Source organism: Stenella coeruleoalba, assembly GCF_951394435.1.
Source record: "Stenella coeruleoalba genome assembly, chromosome: 20".
NCBI lineage: Eukaryota > Metazoa > Chordata > Mammalia > Artiodactyla > Delphinidae > Stenella > Stenella coeruleoalba.
In genome coordinates, this window is record NC_137166.1 from 27,291,198 (window position 1) to 27,310,295 (window position 19,098).

Genomic DNA, 19,098 nt, shown 5'->3' on the forward strand with positions numbered 1-19,098 from the left:
TCCAAGGGCTGCTGCGCCAATCCCTTTAGCAACCGTCCTGGGTTGACCAATCAGCGTCCGCATTATTGGAAAACCAATTCCAGGATAGCCAATGGGAACGGGACCTCGGGAGCAGCGTGACGCCTCGGACCTTCCATCTTGGATTGGAGCGAAGCGGGGACGAGGCCTTAGTCAGCACTTTGCGGTAATTCCTATTTCTTACCTTTGCTCGTGGGCGGCGTTTCCGTGCTCTGAAGACTTTGACGCCCCTCCCTGGCTCGAACGCCGGCTTGAATCCCCCACAGGAGGCGTAGAGGGAAACGGAGTCTGATTCCGGGTCCGAGTCAGTCGTGGAACCCTGGAGGGAAGCCCCTACGGCCTCGGCCTCAATGAATGGATGAGTCGGCTGAACCCTTAGGCGGACCACCAACCTGGAACCCGAGAAAGGCCGACTTCGTTTGGGACTCGTGGGTGGAGTGGGCTGAGGGAAGGGTCGTGACCCGCCGTGAATTGGGGCCGCTACCCACGGAAGTCAGAGGAACAGAGGCAGGGGTCACAAAAATGTCTTGGGAGGGAGCCACTGGAACCATGTTTAGAGGGATATCATGCCCATGAGGTCAGAGCTGGGGTTAAGACTTAGACACATACTCTGGACAAGGTGTATTTTCAGAGCTTTCAGTTTCTTGTCTGCAAAATGAGGGTCATCGCATACCCACCACCACCACCACCACCACCACCACCACCACCACCACCACCACCACCATCACCACCATGGCTAGGGTGGCCCAGCTCACAGAGCGGGAATGGCAAGCCCAAGGTGTGTGCCCCAGAACTTGGGGTCTTGACGCTACACTGCAAGGGACTGGATCCCAGCGCCTCTTCTTATCAGCCACTAATTAGCCATCTGTGAAATGGGGATGGCATTGCTGTATTAAATAAGCCTTGTAAAGGTGGTCCCAGGCCATAGATAAAGAAGGGAAGGAGAAAAAGGCTGGTGCTGGGGCCCGTGAACCATGAGGTACAAATGGCAAATTGCAAGTGTTTATTTACAGGAAAATCAGGAGAAGCAGGAACAGATGGCTGCAGGGAGGTGGTGCAGCAGCGAGGCCAGGTGCCCAAGTGGATGGTCATTAGCTGGGCATAGGGAGCACGTGGGCCAGGCTTTGGGGGAGGTTTCTTTCTCTGGCAGCTTCACTGAGGTCTCAGGAGGGGCAAAGGACCACAGGTGTGGGGACTGAGAAGCATCAAACAAAGACTTTCAGTAACTCCACCAGGCGTGGGTCCTTGTAGAGCTTTTCCTCCAGAGCCAGGTACTTCAGTGGGGCCAGCTCCTTGTGTCTGAAATCAGGGGAGGAATGAGAGGTGGTAAAGGCTTACAAAGCTAGTGCTCAAGGCTCCTAGTGGGTCCTCTCCGCTCCTCCGTCTCCTCACCGATTGAGCCGCTGCTCCAGGATGCGGATGCGGAACATGGCCTGAGAGCAGTAACTCAGGTACAAGTCTTCATCCTCGGGCGTCAGGGTCACCTGGTTCTCCTGATACCACTGCTGCTGCTTTTGCAGCTCCTGGGTCTCCTGTGGGCACAGGGAAGAGAGAGCAGGAGGGCTGATGACGACTGACTCTTAGCCAGGCTGCAGGCTGAAATCCCTACAAGGGTCGGACCCGCTACCCCTACTGACAGGAGCCAGAGAAGCACAGGCCTGGAGCCACTGGGGTCTTGTTTAGAGGGATATCATGTCCACGAGGTTAGAGCAGGGGTCAAGACTGAGAGTCATGTGACTCTGGTCAAGGTACATTTTCAGAGCTTCCAATTTGTTGTCTGCAAAACCCACCCCCCCACCACAGAGCTCTTTGAAGCTTAAGTTAAGAGAATGCATGGGAACTGTGTGGTGTGTACCTGACCAACAGAAATGGGTCAAGGACTAGGAGCTGTTATAAGGCTCCATCCATCCACCCACCACTCCCTCCCTCCCTCCATCCACCCTTCCACCCAATGAACAAGTGTGAGGAAGGACAACTCGGTCATCTGGACACCCCAAGCACTGACATCCTCCCCCTGCCCCGATTAGTCCCTCACAAGTCTGAGATGGTGAGCAAACAGCCCTGGGCCCGTTTTCTGGTTGAGGACGCTGAGGTCCCCTCCCCTGCCAGGGCCCTGGCAGCACCTTTTCAAACCGGGCCTGGATGAGGTTGGCCTTGTCGATGAGCCGCTGCTTGAAGTCACTGAGGCACTCATCCTTGAGGCGCACGGCCTGCCAGCGTGTCAGCTTCTCTCCCGGTGGGAGCTGTGCCAGAAACGGGGCCAGGTAGTCCAGCTGGGCCTCCGCCTGCCACAGGTGCTCCTCGAGCATCATGCGCTCCTGTGGAGAGGGGGCCGGAGGGGGGGGGGTCCTCTTCATCAACATGTGACCGCACAAAACCAGGCCTCAAACCCAGAAGTGCTTGAGGCCTCCGAGGGGCCTGTGCTGTCTCTTGTAGCCGCGATTATTGGTAACAGCCAACTCTCGTGTCTCACGTGAATTCACGTGTCTCTACTTGAGCCCCAGAACATACCCAGCACTCAGCAGATGCTTGCTCAGTAAGTGGTAATAAAGAGTGGTTGTTAATGATGTTAAATCAAAAACTGCTGGTGAGTCCCTTTTTCTCTTCCACCCTGGGGCCTTATCTATGTCCTGTGTTGGCAGCCAGGGGCCAGTGAAGTTGGAGATGTGGGGGCCAATGCCCAGCCCTGGGAGTCTGAGAACCAGACATCTGATGCCCTGTCCTGTCTCGCCAACCTCAACCAATTGGTTAGTGAAGGGGATTTAGAAGCTGGCCTCGAAAACCAAGCTGGGTCTTGCAACCTGAGGCGGTAACGTGAACGCCCTACGCGCAGGGGTCGGATAACTCAGGCCTGAGGCCAGAGTCAGCTGTGAGAGCTACTGGGCCAGGCCGCGACCTCCAGGGGAGCCCCAGGTGGAGGTGGGCACACAAATTTCATTCTTTCCTCGTGCAGTAGAGGTCTTGGCTTGGCCACAGCCCCTGGAAGTGGGGGAGACTTGGCTTGCATCCTGAGTGCTCTCTGGGGTGACGCATGGAAATGGTCAGCTCAGCAGCAAGGACGACCACCATGGTGTCGATAACTTCATCCCCTATAAAGGGCTTTCCGAAAGAATCCCTGATCATCAGCACCCTGGAGGCCAGGGAGTGTGGCTGGGGGAGGGGTCAGGGAAAGCCAGGGCCAGGGAGCAAGGCTCACCATGGCCTCCCGATACTCCTTGCTCTTCTCGTTGCGCTTGGTGTCGTAGATGGAGATGGTCAGCACATGCGCCGCCTCCTCTTCCTCCCGAAGCTTCAGAATCTCCAGCACCTGAATTGGGAAGTGGGGGCGGACGTGGTGAAGACACACCCCCACCCCTGCCACCTCCCATCTGCCCACTCTCCCCTGGGACCCGACCTCCAGCTCTGACTCCCAAGCCTGATGCCTGGCCAACTTCTCCTCGTTCTTCAGCTTCATCATGGCCTCGTACTGGTAGAGAAGCTTCTTGGTGTGCTCCATGGGCTCCACCTGGAACAACCACCACAGTGACACGGAGAAGCAGCAATGGCTGGGGTTGTAGGCAGATTCTGGAGCCAGACCTCCTGGGTTCAAATCTTCCCCTGCCATTTTTCTAGCTGTGCAACCTCAAGGAAGTTGCTTAACCTCTCTGGGCCTGTTTCTTTCTTTTCTTTTCTTTTCTTTTTTTGTGCCGTGGCATGAGGGATCTTAGTTCCCCGACCAGGGATCGAATCTGTACCCCCAGCAGTGGAAGCGCAGCATCCTAACCACTGGGACTGCCAGGGAATTGCCCTCCCTGGGCCTGTTTCTTCATCTATAAAAACACAGCTAATAATAAAAGAGGGACTGGAGACTCAGAGGGGCTAAGGAATGTGCCAGGAGAGTGAGAATCTGAACCAGGAAAACCAGCCCCGTGGAGGTGGTGAGATCTACTACAGCCTTGGTCCCAGGATCTGCTCTCGCCCAGGACTAGGGGGCAGGGACAATGAGCAGTGGAGGCCAGCTGGGTTGTCTTTCTTGGTGGAAAAGAGGAAGATTTTCAGAGGCACTCAAAGAGAAGTATCCCACATGGGAGCTCTTGATGTTCCCAAGGGGCAGAGATGAATTTCCAGGCTGGGAACCAGGACTTTCTATCCCAGTTCTCCCAAGTTGCTGGGACAGGACAGAGGGCCCCAGGGCACTCTCCTCACCCCACCCCCACCTGCCCCTGCCCGCCACGGCCCCCAGGCGTACCTCAAAGCTGAGACACATGTCAGGCGTCATGATGATCTTGTTGCCCTTGCTGTCCCCCTCCGTGCGCCACAGGAACTCACGCTTGGAGGCCGTGAGGTGGTCCTCGCGGCAGTGATAGCGCAGCTGGATGCGCTCATCCAGCAACAGAAACACGCGCTCTGCCACGTCTTCATCTGCAGGCTTCGCAGGGTTGCGGCAGAATCGCTCTGTGATTTTCTGGCAGGACAGAACATGCGTAGGATGGGAGGTGGGAAGGGATTTCTGTGCCTGAGCTGACGACAGCAGCAAAGGACACTCAGGGATGCTGGGGTCTGGGGTCATTTGGGGGGTCATGTGGAACAGCCCCTCCCAGCTAAACAATGGATCTCAAGGCCCCAGGGGTTCTCGGTGTCTGGCCACTCCAGCCCTGGATGGTGCTGGATTTCTTCTCTAGCTCCCTCCACAAGATGGGGAGCTCACCACCTTTGCAGGCAGCCTGCTCTACAGCTAGACATCCCTTACTGCTAGAAAGAGCTTCTTTGCTATTCAGACATTAAACATAGGTTGCAAATAATTTGTAATGATATGGAGAAAAAAATCTCACATTTTAATGTTAAGAGGGTGATACAGGAATTCTACCTATATACACACACACGCATACAAATCTTAAGTTAGAAAAGATTCTCAAAACCAAACCTATTAATATGTGGTAATATCTGAGAATTGGCATTCTGAGATATTTTTACTTTTTACATTTTTACATGTTTTCTACATGTTTAGTCACGAGTGTGTTTTTTTTTTTTTTTTTTTGCGGTACGCGGGCCTCTCACTGTTGTGGCCTTTCCCGTTGCGGAGCACAGGCTCTGGACGCGCAGGCTCAGCGGCCATGACTCACGGGCCCAGCCGCTCCGCGGCATGTGGGATCCTCCCGGACCGGGGCACGAACCCGTGTCCCCTGCATCGGCAGGCGGACCCTCAACCACTGCGCCACCAGGGAAGCCCACAAGTGTGTATTTTTTATAACAGTAAGGAAATAATACCTCCCTGGCCCAGCGGCTGAGGGCACCATCTGGCATCGGACAGACCTGAGACTGTGTGTTTGGTAAAACTGGAAAGGTCGCTCAGTAAAGAAGTTTCCCTGGAGGGAGTCAGGGCTGTTCGCCTCCAGGGGTAATCTTGGCCCACCAGAGGGGGCGGGCACCCTGTCCCCAGTCCCAGCGAGTGCTCACCACCACGGGCCGGGGGTTTGACTCTGCACTGTTCAGAGACAACTTCTTGATCCGGGGCCCGAAATTGACATGGCGGTAGGAGAGGAGGTCGGGCCGCCCTTGGTAGTACTCCGTCATTGTCCTGGGCGTCTCCTCCCGTTTGATCAGGCCGTCCACGCGGGCCGTTTCATAAAACTCCATGACGCGGTCCATCTCGGGTTGCATGGACGTGTATGAGTGCGCTGCCGGGGGAGGGGCCGCGGAGAGGGCTGGCTGAGCACTAGGAGCTCTGGCCCCTGGCTTGATAACCCGGCCCCTGGCCCCAGGGAGGAGCGTTAGTACGTAACCAGTGCCCTAGTGCTGGGTATTCAGGCTGCTTCCAACTTTTTTGCTATGATCAACACCATGATGAACGTCTGCAGTTTGCATTTTTTGTCCTTGACTGCTATTTGCTGAGCAGTAGAACTGCTGGTCAAAAAGCCTACATATTTTAAAGCTATTATTGATTGTTTTGCCCAACTGCTCTCCAGAAAAGTTGCGCCAGTTTGCTGTCATACCAGCAGTGACAGGGATTCACTTGCTCACACCTGGTAGGACCATTTTTTTTTCATCTTTGCCAACATAAGGGTTGTAAGATGGTCCCTTATTGATTTAGTTTCTTTCTCTCTCTCTCTCTCCCTCCCTCCCTCCCTCCCTCTCTCTCTCTTTCTTTCTTTCTTTCTTTTTTTAAAATTTCAACCACCAAGCAAGGTTGGTCATGTTTTTAGATGTATATTGACCCTATGTTTTTCCTTTGTGAATTCTTGGATCAGGTTGTGAATTCCCAGGACGTGTTCTTCCCTCCCTTCCCAGCCTCCTGGGCTCGTGGCCGTGTCTGCACCTCCATACTTCTGCCCTCTGCATCAGTCTTGTGGGGACACTTGTTGGTTTTCTTGCTCAGCATCCTAACCCCTGTAAATGTGGCCCCCACTGGATGCCCGATCCCAGCCACAGCATAGGCTGCGGCCCTGCTTTGCCTTTCCTGGAAGAAACCCGTCAACGTTTCCTCGGATTTTCTGTGTTTCCCCTTACCTCCCATGTGTCTGCTTTGCCTAGGGAGGAAGAGGCCCTTTCTGTTGCTTGCCGCCCAAGAACCCTGTCAATACGTGAATGCTGGTTCCTCCCACTACATGCCAGCTGCAGGGAGGCTGCTCTAAGGAGCACGTGAGGCCCCCAACCTGGGCACCTAGCTGGCCTAGCAGTGGGGTCTACGCACCACGCAGAGCCTGGGGGTGGCCCGGCTTGAAGTAGTCGATGTTCAGGCCCGTGACCTTGTTTATGTGCTTCAGCTCCAGCATATCCTTCCGGTTCTGGAACCACTCCTTTATCTCCAAAATCTTGGTACCTGTAGGCCCCAATGCGTGCTTGAAGCAGCCAGGCCAGCTCCCTCAGCCTCCATGCCACCGCTCCCGGCACACGGAGGCCAGCAGGGCCCACACTCACACCAAGAGAGGGGCAGTGACATGACCGAGGTCACGTGGCCTGTTGGGGGACCCAGCTCTCCTGCTCCCCGCAGCCAGGGCTGCCCCCTTACACTGCAAGTCCTCGTAGGTGGTGAGGCGGCACACAAGGCCGTTGTTGTTGAGGTACGGGGCCCACTTCTCCAGCCTTGCCCTCTTGTACTGTATCACCTTCTTCCCGTTTGGGCAGCGGGTCTCGAACGCTGCAGACACAGAGTGGGTTGGGGTCCTTCCTCCCCAGATCAGGGGAAGGGAGGGCCAGCTCCCCCAGCCCCCAGCCACTCGTCAGCCTCTGTGCACTGTGCTGTCTGCAAGGCGCCTCCAGCCCTCAAACCTGCTCCATGGAGGCACAGGAAGAGTCACCAGGGTGGCTCCTGCCCCGGACGAGATCTCAGCTTGAGCCTGACCACACCACACTCTCACTGCCAGGCCTTGGCTGGAAACACCATCCCCTCCTGCCCTTACTGGGCTGACTTATTCTGATCCCTTAAAACTTAGTTCCCATGACCTCTCCTCCCAGAAGCCCTTTCTGCCCCCCCCCCCAGCCTCCAACCCCCTGGGTTCCCATGACACCCTCTTTAGCCCTTCTACCCTGTTGGGGTGGCCTGGGCCCTCCCCATGGGTCTAGGCACTCCCCCACGGGAGCCTCAGCAGCCAGCAGAGGTTGGCATGGGCACAAGCGTGCCTGTCCCCCTGCTTTCCCTGCCTGCCCCTTCTTGGTCCTGAGACCCCCTGTGCCCTCTGGGTACTGTGCACAGTCTCCTCCTGGCAGAGTGGGGTGAGGGATGGGAACAGCTGTGTCCTGGTCCTCGGTCCTCCATCACCGGCCACACTCCATCATCCCGGCTGGGTTAACTGAGCCCTGTCCTGTATGCCAGACTGGGGTCAGGCCCCAGGCTGCAGAGCTGAGTGCGTATGTTGAGAAGGAAAAAATGAAGAGGTTGCAGCAGAAAGCAGGCCATGGGGGTGGAAATGAGGGACCAAGGCAGCCTCTGCTGGTATCCCCCTGTCTAGTTGTTGCCACAGACATCCCCAGAAGCCCGGAAACGAGTGAAAGTGCAATACCTTCTGGGGAGATCTCAATCTGCTCCACCCACGAGCACGGCATGTCGAAGCTCTTATCCTCATCCTCCTTGCCCTGTTGGGAGAAGTGGGGGTGGGGTGGTGGTTCTGATCAGGGCTGGGCCGTGGACCCGAAGTTACGGTCAGAGCCTCTGCCTCATCCCCCAGGGCCAAGCTGGGGTGGCTCGTCAGCTCCCCCAGGGGAGCCCAGAGGTCTCGAGCAGTTCTGACCTGGCTTGACCCGAGACAGGGGGGAGAGAGGAGGAGTCAGCTCCTCCCTGTACCCACCTGGTGCCCGGCGAGGACAGCAACACCCTGCCCTGCATGCCCCACCTTCCCTCTGTCAACAGAGGCATGAGGAAAGCCACAGGCCCTTCATTAAAACTGAGGCTCGGGCTTCCCTGGTGGCGCTGTGGTTGAGAGTCTGCCTGCCAGTGCAGGGGACGCGGGTTCGAGCCCTAGTCTGGGAGGATCACACATGCCGCGGAGCAACTGGGCCCATTAGCCACAACTACTGAGCCTGCGTGTCTGGAGCCTGTGCTCCGCAACAAGAGAGGCCGCGATAGTGAGAGGCCCGCGCACCGCGATGAAGAGTGGCCCCCACTTGCCGCAACTAGAGAAAGCCCTCGCACAGAAACGAAGACCCAACACAGCCACAAATAAATAAATTAATTAAATTAAACAAACAAACTGAGACTCAAAGCAGTTAAGGGACTTGCCCAGGACCCCTAAGCCTCAGTTTTCTAACTGTAAACTGAACCCCCTGGGAGGATTGACTGATAAATGTACATAAGGGTTTGGGACACTGCCTGGCTGCCCTTATTATTTTTCTTTTTGAGCCTAGTTTCCCCATCTGGCAAATAAGGCCTGGTCTAGACAAATGGTCCTCAATTTAAAACTTTTCTCCCCACCAAATTGCTCAGACCTCTGACACCTGCTCAGCTAATCTGTTCACATTTTGAGGCCAGCAGGGGGCGCCAGTGCCCCAGGATTTACTGCACAGGGGAGGAGGCTCTCTGGTCTCCAGACATGAGGACGCTGGCAACACTCAACACCATGTGCAGGTGGGTCTACACAGCTATGCCAAGCACATCACACCAGTGGTCTCACTTTGTCCTCAACCAGTCCCAGGAGGTAGAACAGAACCACTTTTGAGAACCCAGCCTTGGGAGCCAGACTGTCAAATCCCAGGTTCAAATCCTAGTTCTGTCACTTACTGCCTGTGTAACGTGGGTACGTTACTTCACCCCTCTGTGTGTAAGTCTTCCTATCAGTAAAATGGGACATGATAATACTAGCACCCACCTCACCAGGTAGTTGTGAAGACTTAGACAAGTTAATTTAAGTTAAGCACCTACTGGCACTGAGAAAGGGGCATATGCGTGTTACCTATGGGCTGAATTGTGTCCCCTCAAAATTCACATGTCCTAACACCCAGCACCCCAGAATGTGACTATATTTGGAGATACGATCTTTTTTTTTCTATTTTTTTTAATAAACACTTATTTTTGGCAGCATTGCTGCGTGCGGGCTGTTGCGGCGAGCAGGGGCTACTCTTCGCTGTGGTGCACAGGCTTCTCATTGCAGTGGCCTCTCTTGCTGCGGAGCACAGGCTCTAGGTGCGCGGGCTTCAGCAGTTGTGGCACACGGGCTTAGTTGCTCCGCGGCATGTGGGATCTTCCCGGACCAGGTCTCAAACCCGTGTCCCCTGCATTGGCAGGTGGATTCTTAACCACTGCACCACCAGGGAAGTCCCTGGAGATAGGATCTTTAAAGAGGTAATTAAGTTAAACTAAGGTCATTAGGTTGGGCCCTAATCCAATATGACTGGTGTCCTTATAAGAAGAGGAGATTAAAACATAGACACGCACAGAGGGAAGAGGCTGAGGACCCAGGGAGAAGGCACCCTCTACAAGCCAGGGAGAAACCAACCCTGCCGACACCTTGACTTCCAGTCTCCAGGGCTGTGAGAAAATAAATTCCTATTGCTTAAGCCACCCAGTCTGTGGTGCTTTGTTTTGGCAATTCTAGCAAATGAATACATCACTTATTACTACCATGAATGTAACCAACCCCACTCCCCCATTTCACATGCAGACGCTGAAACTGAAGCTTCCAACATTTAGGAAGTTTGCCCAAGATGTCAGAGCCAATAGTGAAGGCCTCTGGACTCCTGACTTCCACGCACAGGGCCTCATGCAGACCTGCCTGACGGCCCCTGACTAGGAGATCAGAGATGACAAGGCCAATGCCCGTCAGAAGGGCTGACTGGATGGACAAGAAAGGCCTGGAAGTGTGTGTGGAGGATCATGGTGACCACGCAGGAAAGGCCTGGATGTGAGGAATGGCTGGCCCTGGGGCTCCCCTGGCTTGTGGAGAGGGTCTTATCGCCCTCCTCCAAGGGGCATGTTCGCTAGGCGCAGGGCAACCCCTGAATGCAAGTCCCAGCCCTCCCCTGCACCACTGGGGGGTCCTGGGCAGGTCACTGGACCTGTCTGGGCCTCAGTCTGCCCACCTGTAAAACGAGGGCATGGCCCAGGCCCTTCTGCTTTGAGGAATCTATAATTGGTCTATGTGGACTGCCCCCCACGCCATACCCATACACGTGGCGGGGACATGTGTCAGGCTGGCCCGAAGCAAGACAGGTTGTCGAGTCCCCTCCACTCCCCGGCCTCCAGCCCTCAGAGGCTCACCAGATTTTCCACATCATCGTCATCGTTCATCCCGTCGTCCTCCTCCTCAGTCAGGGACAGGAGAGGCTTGTCAGTCTCCAAGAGCAGGTACTCCCACCTCACAGGGTCTCCCAGGTCAAAGACCAGGTCCTGGTGGAGGAGGGGATCGCTGAGAGCCCTCCACAGTCGCCACGCCCCCTCCTGCTCCATGGGGGGCAGGGAACAGCCACGCCCAGGGGGAGAAGGCACCAGGCTGGGTCTCAGGGGGGCAGAATGTGGCTCCAGGCCGCCTCTGAGCGTCCACACCTGCCCTCCTCATCCCCGCAGGGAGACCGAGGCCCCAGGGGGGCTGGGACTCCCTTCCTGTGTTGGTCTCTGTGAGAGACTTGGAAACTCTCTGGCCTGGGATGGCCTGGATGTGGAGGTCAGTCTACATTGTCGGGGGAGAGCGGCACCCGGGCAGTGTTTAGAGCAAACGCAAGCCAGAGAGATTGTACAGGCAGGGAAATGGCAGGTTCATCTTTCTCACCCCGTGCCAGCAGGAAGGGAACTAGACATGCACGCAGAAGAGGGAAGTGCGAATTTCTCTCCCCTGGTGTGGGTCCTTCACCTATTTTCAGTCCAGCCCACCTGAGCCTGGGCTCACCTGCCAAATAACTCCCAGCAGGTGGGGAGCACCATGTCCCCGTCTACCTCCCCGGGGTGGTGTGCCCCCGCTCCCAACTCCAAGATGGAAGCTGCCCACAATGGTTTCAACATGAAGCTCCGCTGACACCAGTCCTAATGCTATAGTCCTCACTGTCCTGAGTCCTGGAGGGCTCTGCTGGGAGGTGGGAGGGGTACACGATGGGGGAGGGTAGTGAGGGAAAGAACTGCTTGTAGATTTAAGAGCCAATAGTCCAGGCTTCGTGGAGAGGAATCAAATTACACAGACGTTTGAATTTCTTAAAATCATGTCCTCCATTCTGTCACTTTTTTTTTTTTGGCTGCACCGTGGGGCTTGTGGGATCTTAGTTCCCCGACCAGGGATTGAACCCGGGCCCTCAGTAATGAAAGCTCGGAGTCCCAACCACTGGACAGCCAGGGAATTCCCCATTCTGTCACTTTTGTAAGTAGTAAGCGGTAGTTAGATGTTTTGCTGCTTTATCTTAAAGTTCTATCTCTATAGGAAAAGCATAAACGAAGGGACAACTACGACATCCCAGTCTCTGAGTGGTGCCTCACTCCAAGGCCATTTCAGGGTTCTTTGAAGGGGACTTCCCTGGCGGTCCAGTGATTAAGACTCCGCGCTTCCAATGATGGGGGCGCGGTTTCAATACGTGGTCAGGGAACTAAGATCCCACATGCCACGTGGCGTGGCCAAAAAATAAATTAGGAAGAAAAAATATCAAGGTTCTTTGAAGGAACAAAGCAACCACTCCTGTGCTCATGGGGCAGTAAAAGTGACAGCCAGTGTCACGGTCTCTTTCTTCGTGCCCTCACTTGGTGATGCAGTACTGCCCCTCTGGCCTCACTTTCCCACCAGGCCACCCTTCCATCTTCATCTCATTACTTCTATTATCCCTGATATAAATTTCCTCCACCTGGCACTGGTACAGGGTGTGCTGGGGGGAGGCTGAAGGAACTTCCACCCAGAAGAGGGCCAAAGGAGGACTGCAGCGGCCTGCGAAGGGCTGTTATCCCTCAGAGGGCTCTGACCACCGTGGCGGCTATGAGCTTGGGCTCTGGCGGAGGTGGTCTGGGCTCTGCCCCATCTGTGTGGTGAGGAAGACGTTCTTTCTCTAAAATGACAGTAACGCTAGCTAACCTTTACTGAACAGCATGAGATTATTCTAAGCACCTACCGAATGTTATTTTCCACAACCCTGTGAGGTCGTTGAGGACCGAGCCACCCTGGACTCAGGGGCTCAGGGAGGCTGGGGGCTGGCTGTGTCTCCTTTGCTGAAGGCAGGTGCATCTGAATGTGTATCAAATCTGCCCGCCTCCCACACGGGGGCGACAGCAGTCCCTTGGAGATGTTCACTTCGGTATAGGGGGCGAGGGGCCCAGGACCTACCTTTGGGAAACTGGCCTGGTTGTAAATGGAGGACCTTGGAAATAACAAAAGAGCACAGGACTTGGTGCCTGGAGCCTGTCTCTCTTTTTATTTGCATACAGCTCAATGAATTTCCATAAATTGGGTGCACCCAGGTTCCCTGCCCCCGGATCAAGAAACAGAACATTGTCCAGACCCCAGAAAGTCCCCTGGTATCCAGTTACAACCTCCCTCCAACTGTGTGCACGTATTTTCAACTTCTGTAAATGGCACTGAGTTTTTTATACGTATGTATGTATGGAAATTCATTGAGCTGGACGCGTAGGATGAGTGCACTTTCCTGCGTGTGTATTGCACTTCAATGCAACATTTTAAAAAAATCAGATGAACTAACAATCCACATTTTATAAGAATATACAAACCAAAAGAGCGACAATAATCATATTGAAACGATTATGTATGGGCAAAGGAGTGGGCCCTGGGCACTCAGCTACAGGGAAAGTCCAAAGCCCTCCTGGCCTGGTGGCCAGATCTCCCCACAGGTCACACCTGCCTTCACCCACTGTGCCAGCCATACCCGCCCAGGCCCCGCCCAGCACCTTGCAGCAGTTCCAACAGTCCTGCATGTTGACCCAGTAGTTCTTGTGGTTCCAGAGGCTCTCTATTCCCAGGAAGTGGTCGTCTTGGGTGCTGTAGCTGCGTGCAGTGAACGGGTCAATGAAAAAGCTCTCGGGCACCTCGCGTTTCCCCGACAACACCAGGACCCAGGAGTGTACCCGCAGGCCATGCAGGGGGTCGGTCTTTGCACTCTCCTGCTCCTGCATGGAAAAGGTGGGTGACCATGAGCCAGATGGATGGGAAGGGGGCCATCAGGGGCCCCCTGGGGCTGGGGAACTGGCGAGAGAACTGAATGCTGATCCACACTGCGCTCTTGGCTGGCTTTGTGGCCTTAAGGACATCACCCCACCTCTGAACCCATCTTCTTATCAATAAATTGGAGGATCTGACTTGACCTGTGGTTTACAAACTTGACCTTTTAGAGCTCTAGGGTATCTGGGATTTACTGTCTTTCCATGTTGTGATTCTGGGTGAGATTTCATCCAAAGAAAGATAGAGGGACACCATGTGGCTTCATTGTCTGCATCCCTCTGGGCAAAGGGTCACTGTGCCACGTTCATTATTGCATCCCCAGGGCCCGGACAAGAGTAGACCCTCAGTAAATACTATATGGAAGGAAAGGAAAGAAGGGAGGGAGGAAAAATAGGTGAGAGGGATGATGAGAGTGTGGGTGGATAGAAGGAGAGATTGGAGGATGGACGGATGGAAGGAAGGATGGGAGAATGGATGTAGAGTGTATGTAGGTAAATCTTCAGTGAGAGTCTGAACAAGGACACCAGAACTGCACAGCATAAAATGAGTTGCTTCAGGCGGCAGAGCTGTCTGATGTTAGAACTCTGTCACCAGAAGCTGGCTGACTACACTGGGGATTCCCACAAGGCCGGGCAGAGGTGGGGGGTGGTGGAAGGTTGGAGGAGGGGATTTGGACCTGGGGGCCCATAAACACATCCCTTCGTGATCCGTGTCTGTTTCCCCATTCCCAGCAACCCCCCCTCTGGAGCTGAGTTCAAGGGTTGAGGGCTGAGGATGGTGGACCCACCGCGAGGCGCTCCCCCTGCTTCAGCCGCTTCTCCTCCTCGGCCTTGACTCCCTCCTGCCTTTTTATCTCCTGCTCCCGCTCAAACCTGCTTGTCAGGTCCCTGGGCGGTTTGACGGCGTACTTCTTAGGTGGTGCCTTTTCCTCCTCCTTGACCATCTGTCATCCAACAAGAGAAAAAGGGTCAGCAGCCCTTCGTGGCCCGCCTGCACAGCTGCTCCCGGAGCCTGCTGGCTTTCTGACCCTGAACGTAGAAAGAGCCTCAGCTCCAGACCTGTGACCATGGGCCAGTCCTCCCACTTCCCTACCCACAGGCTCTTCTGTAAAAGTCACTGAGAATAATGAGAACATTTTCCCCAGAGTTATTCTGACAAGTAAAGACAGGAAAATGTCCGTCTGAGCTGCCCATCCGGGCAGGAGCTCAGGAAATGCGATTTCCCCTCTTCATTTCCCACGGCCTAGACTAGCTCGATCTGGATCTGATCTAGAAAGTGGGACAAATTGCCCGGAGTCAGATTTTCCAGATTTTGTCACTGCAGGATTTCATATGTTGACTTGAAGTGAGAGTTTACTGGGCTAGGAAAGAGAACAAAGCCTTCGTGTGTGTGCGTTTGTGTGTGTGTGTGCGCGCGCGCATGAGTGCGCACGTGTATACAAATGTGTGCTAGGTGGCAAGAAAAATGTCCAGGAAAGGACACCACAGAGGCTGCATAAGGGGGCCTATTATGAGGAATAAATAGTGAATCTCCATGGTTTAGAGTCAGACAGACTGGGCCTTAGCTCCCAGGTCCCCAGTTACCAGCTACGTGACTTTGGTCACAAAAATTGTTTCATCTCGACACACTCATCTGTAAAAGAGAAGTGATAATTCCTACCACGCAGCGCTATTGAGAGGAGCAACCAAGTCAATGGACATGTGAGTTGTTTATAGACTGGAACGCTCTCAGCATCCATTAGCTATTGATATCATTTTCATAATTAAAATTTGGGCTAAGAGGCCCGTATGTGAGTTCTCAGGCCTTTGGAGCCAAAAGCAGTGATGGAGCTTTTTTATTCCATCCTTCTTGGGGAGGTGGCCCTGAGAGAGCAGGCAGGGCTCTCACCTGGTACCTCCCCCTCCTTCTCCGCCAGACTGCAGCCCCGGGGGCCCCAGGTGCTCACACAGGTGTAACACAGGTGCATGTGCATCACGCCGGATGCTCCAGGCCCCTGGATCCTCTGCCCTGAGCTGCAGACACCCGCTGGGGCTTGACCCCGATCACAGAGTCCTGGAATCAATCCAGTTCATGAAAAGCATTTCCTGCCAGTAGTATGGCTATTTTCCAAATGCAAAGAGATGCTTTTATGATTCCCACAGTTAAATTCACTTAAGAGTGTTGTGTTCACAGCAGCCTCGGGTCATTACGGTGCTCTCAGTCAACTGATATAAAAACACAACCACCAGCTGCTGGAGGGCTGGTGAATTCCGTACTGTTAAGAGGTCCTTTTTACCTGGGAGGGGGAAATAAAAAGAAGTAAACGTCTGTCTGTTTGTCTGCATTTTCCTTATATGAAAATGGCTGGATGGATTTTTATCAAATGCATAGGATAAATTTGGAAGAATTTGGCTTAAGGTATCAGGCATACGGCATTCACAAATGCGGGGAACACAGTAGCCGAAACTGAGTTACAACAAGGGGAGAGGAGCAGCCAGTTTGGAGAAATGGGCTGTGAGTATTAAGATGCCAAAGATGGAGAAACCATCAGTGGTTTGAAATATGAACTCCTGAAGGGCTGCCTGGCGATGGAGCTGGGGCAGGGGCGGAAGCAGCAGGGACAGGTGGCTTTAAGGGTGGCGTGTCTCGCGCGATGCTGAGGGCAGCATAAGCCCGGCCGTACCTCCTTGGGCTTCACGGTGAGTGGGCACACCTCCCGAGTCAGGTCCATGTGGCACAGGTCCTGCGAGCCATAGCCGTAGACGCAGTAGGCATCGTAGCCGGCGCCGAGGAGCATGGAGCAGAGCAGCGTGCTGAAGTCAAAGCAGTTGCCCTCCTGGCACTTGAGCACCGTGGTCGAGGAGTACAGGTAGGAGGGCTGGGCACAGCCAGCTGGTCAGCATAGCCACTCGGTTGCCCCCACCCGCCCTCCCTGCTCAGCAAGGGCTGGGCGCCGGGGCCAGGGGGCCGGCTGGGCCCCACCAGGGCTCCTCCCCTTTGTCGGGTTAGGGAGCCTGCTAAGAATGGGGTGAAAACCACAGATCCCGTGTCCATAAAGTGCAATCCAGGTTTGCCTAGAATTGCAAGGGGCCATGGACTTCCTGATGGGAAAGACCGTCTGGGATGTAGAAGCTTCTGGTCTGTTGCTCTCTGATTGGTCATTTTATGGTTTTATTCCAGAGTTACCCTCACCTTTTACCTCCATCCTTCTCTTCTCTCTGTTTCTCAGCTCTCCACTGTGTACGTATCCTCATCTCCCTCCCTCCATTCTTAATGAGATTGAGCTGGTCAGAAGCCCAGAGATGTGACCTTGGACCATGGGCAGCAGGCCCTCCCCTCTCTCACCTTCCCCACCTCCCGAAGTCCTGAAAGGAAGACTCTGAAGGCAGAAAGAGGCAAAGCAGCCCAAGAGGTGGGAGCCCGGGGACCAGGCTGGCTGTGTGACCTCAGGCAAGCGGCTCTCTCTGCCCAGACAGACTCATGGGCTGTGTCCTGAGGCTGGCCAAGCCTCCTTCTCCCGACCCGCCTGGCTTCCCATCTCAGGCCTCATGGCAGCCCCAGGTGGTGCTTACCGGCTTGAGGGGGTCGGGCAAGGGCACCGCGGACAGGAAGTCTGAGACAAACTGGGCGCAGGTGTCCCAGTTGTAGAGCTCAGGGTAAGGCATCAGTGTGGGCCGGATGGTCGTGCTCACGAACTTCTGCAAAGGGAGAGACCACAGGTCCTGGGGGGAGCGCTCCACCCGGGAGGAGACCATGGTGCTCCCAGGAGGCCGGCCTCGGGGTAGGGAGGCGACGGCTCTCTGGCCTCAGGCTCCTCCTCGGTGCCTTGGGAGTTGGAGGAAGGGATCCCTCAAGGCCCTTCTCCCCAGATCTAGAATAACCCCATGCTGTCCGGGGTGCAGTGATGTGATCACCACCGCCCCACTCGGTGCCGCCAGACCTGCACCACCTCCCCGATCCCCCAACAGCCCTGTGAGGCAGGTCCCGCTGACCGATGAGGAAGCCGAGGCTCTGCGAGGTGAGCTGACCTGCTCAGGTTCACAGTCAGTAGCAGAGCTGGGTCTGTCTTGACCACCCTGGGGCTGGGGGCCAGGCCTCTGGGGTCGCCCTGTGAATTTGAGGAAGGCCCCACCTAAGGGGCAGCCCCGGTGCAGACCCCACTGACGGCAGCAGGGCAGATGCAGGCCTGGGGTTACCAGATCCAGAGAAGAGGGGACTAGGGATCTGGACGGGAATGGCTGAGTTTCAAATGCTGGCAGCTAATACCAGGGTGAAAAATCACCAGGTGGGCCAGATAAAACAGTCTGTGAGTCCCTGTCAGCCTATGGGCTGCTGCTTTGCAACGCTTGGATTCGTCCCCTGCCATGCCATCTACAGGTGGGGAAACTGAGGCCCGGAGAGACTCAGGGATGTGCCCTGGGTCACAGGGCGGGAAGGAAGGAGGCCAGCGCTTGGGTCCTGGCCCATTTTGTCTTATTTCTCAGCTTTTCCCTGCATAGGGCTGGCCTCGGGGGCCGGAGACCGCACTGCGTGTCTGGCTGCCCCTTAGGCGGGGTGTGCCGGCTCCAAGCCACCACAGGCCCCCAGGGCTGACTCACAGCGGGCCTGCTGGGGCCTGTGGACATTTGAGTTTATGCTGCCCCTGAAATATAAGCGTTGACCCACGAGAGGTCTGTGCCTGGCCCACCTCCCTCCACCCGCTGCTCTCCAGCCCCTGGCCCTGCCCAGTCTTACAGGCACGTTGCACTCGTTCACTGGGTACAAGAAGAGGGGCACGCGGTCCGGGCACAAATGGCTGTACTGGCGGGAGAAGTTGTCTGCCACCTGCAGCAGGTGTTCCTCCTTGGGCGTGTTGCTTTGGTAGGAAAGGGGCAGCTTGGAGGTGTCAATAGCATCCTTGGTAAAAGTCCTGTGTCCGTAAGAGGGGTGGCATCAGTGTGCGTGAGGCTGGGCCTGGCACACAGGGAGCCCTCCATCCACCTTAGCTGCCTTTGCTCTATCCCGTCCTCATTAAATCCTCACCACTACCTAGGAGGGAAGTATCATTCTTATCAGCTGCCCTTTTAAACAGATGAGGGAAATGAGGCACAGAGAGTTTGAGTGACTTGCCCAGGATCACACAGCTAGGGAGGGGCAGAGTGGGGACTTGGACCAGGCAGCCTGAGAGCACAGCCCTCACCCCTAACCACCTCCTTCTAGGTCCTGGTCCTGCCTCCCAGCCCAGGTACCACCATTCTGCCCGGCTCTCCTGCTGCCTGGCCCTGGTCTGACTCTCACTGGGGCTGCTGGGCCAAAGCCCCCACCTTCCCCACCCCCGGCACTCACGAGGGCTTCTCCGGGATGGAGACCTCAATCTCCGACAGCTTCCTCTCCAGGTCTCTGAGCATCTCCTGCGTCCTGGTGGTGTCCTCCTTCCGCACCTCCATCGGCCTCATCATTTTCTTGGCCCTCTCGGCCCTCTCGGCCTGCTCGGCCCGCTCGGCCTCCTCTTCCTCCTCCACTTTCTCCTTCAGGACCTCCATCTGCTGTGTCTCCGACTGTCTAGAGA

General features: G+C 55.4%; 1 protein-coding gene across 1 annotated transcript; it reads right to left on the reverse strand.

The window, feature by feature from the left end:
• Window positions 1-844: 844 nt before the first annotated feature.
• Window positions 845-19,098, reverse strand: DRC7 (dynein regulatory complex subunit 7). The gene is made up of 16 exons (XM_079907818.1): window positions 18,876-19,098; window positions 18,285-18,459; window positions 17,123-17,248; window positions 16,234-16,428; window positions 14,359-14,514; window positions 13,301-13,519; window positions 10,688-10,816; window positions 7,998-8,070; window positions 7,007-7,135; window positions 6,689-6,817; window positions 5,455-5,675; window positions 4,247-4,462; window positions 3,215-3,523; window positions 2,142-2,336; window positions 1,411-1,550; window positions 845-1,317 (listed from the first exon to the last, which is right to left on the reverse strand). The coding sequence occupies exons 1-16, from the start codon at window positions 19,070-19,072 to the stop codon at window positions 1,224-1,226; spliced, it is 2,703 nt and encodes a 900-aa protein (XP_079763944.1). The 5' UTR covers window positions 19,073-19,098; the 3' UTR covers window positions 845-1,223.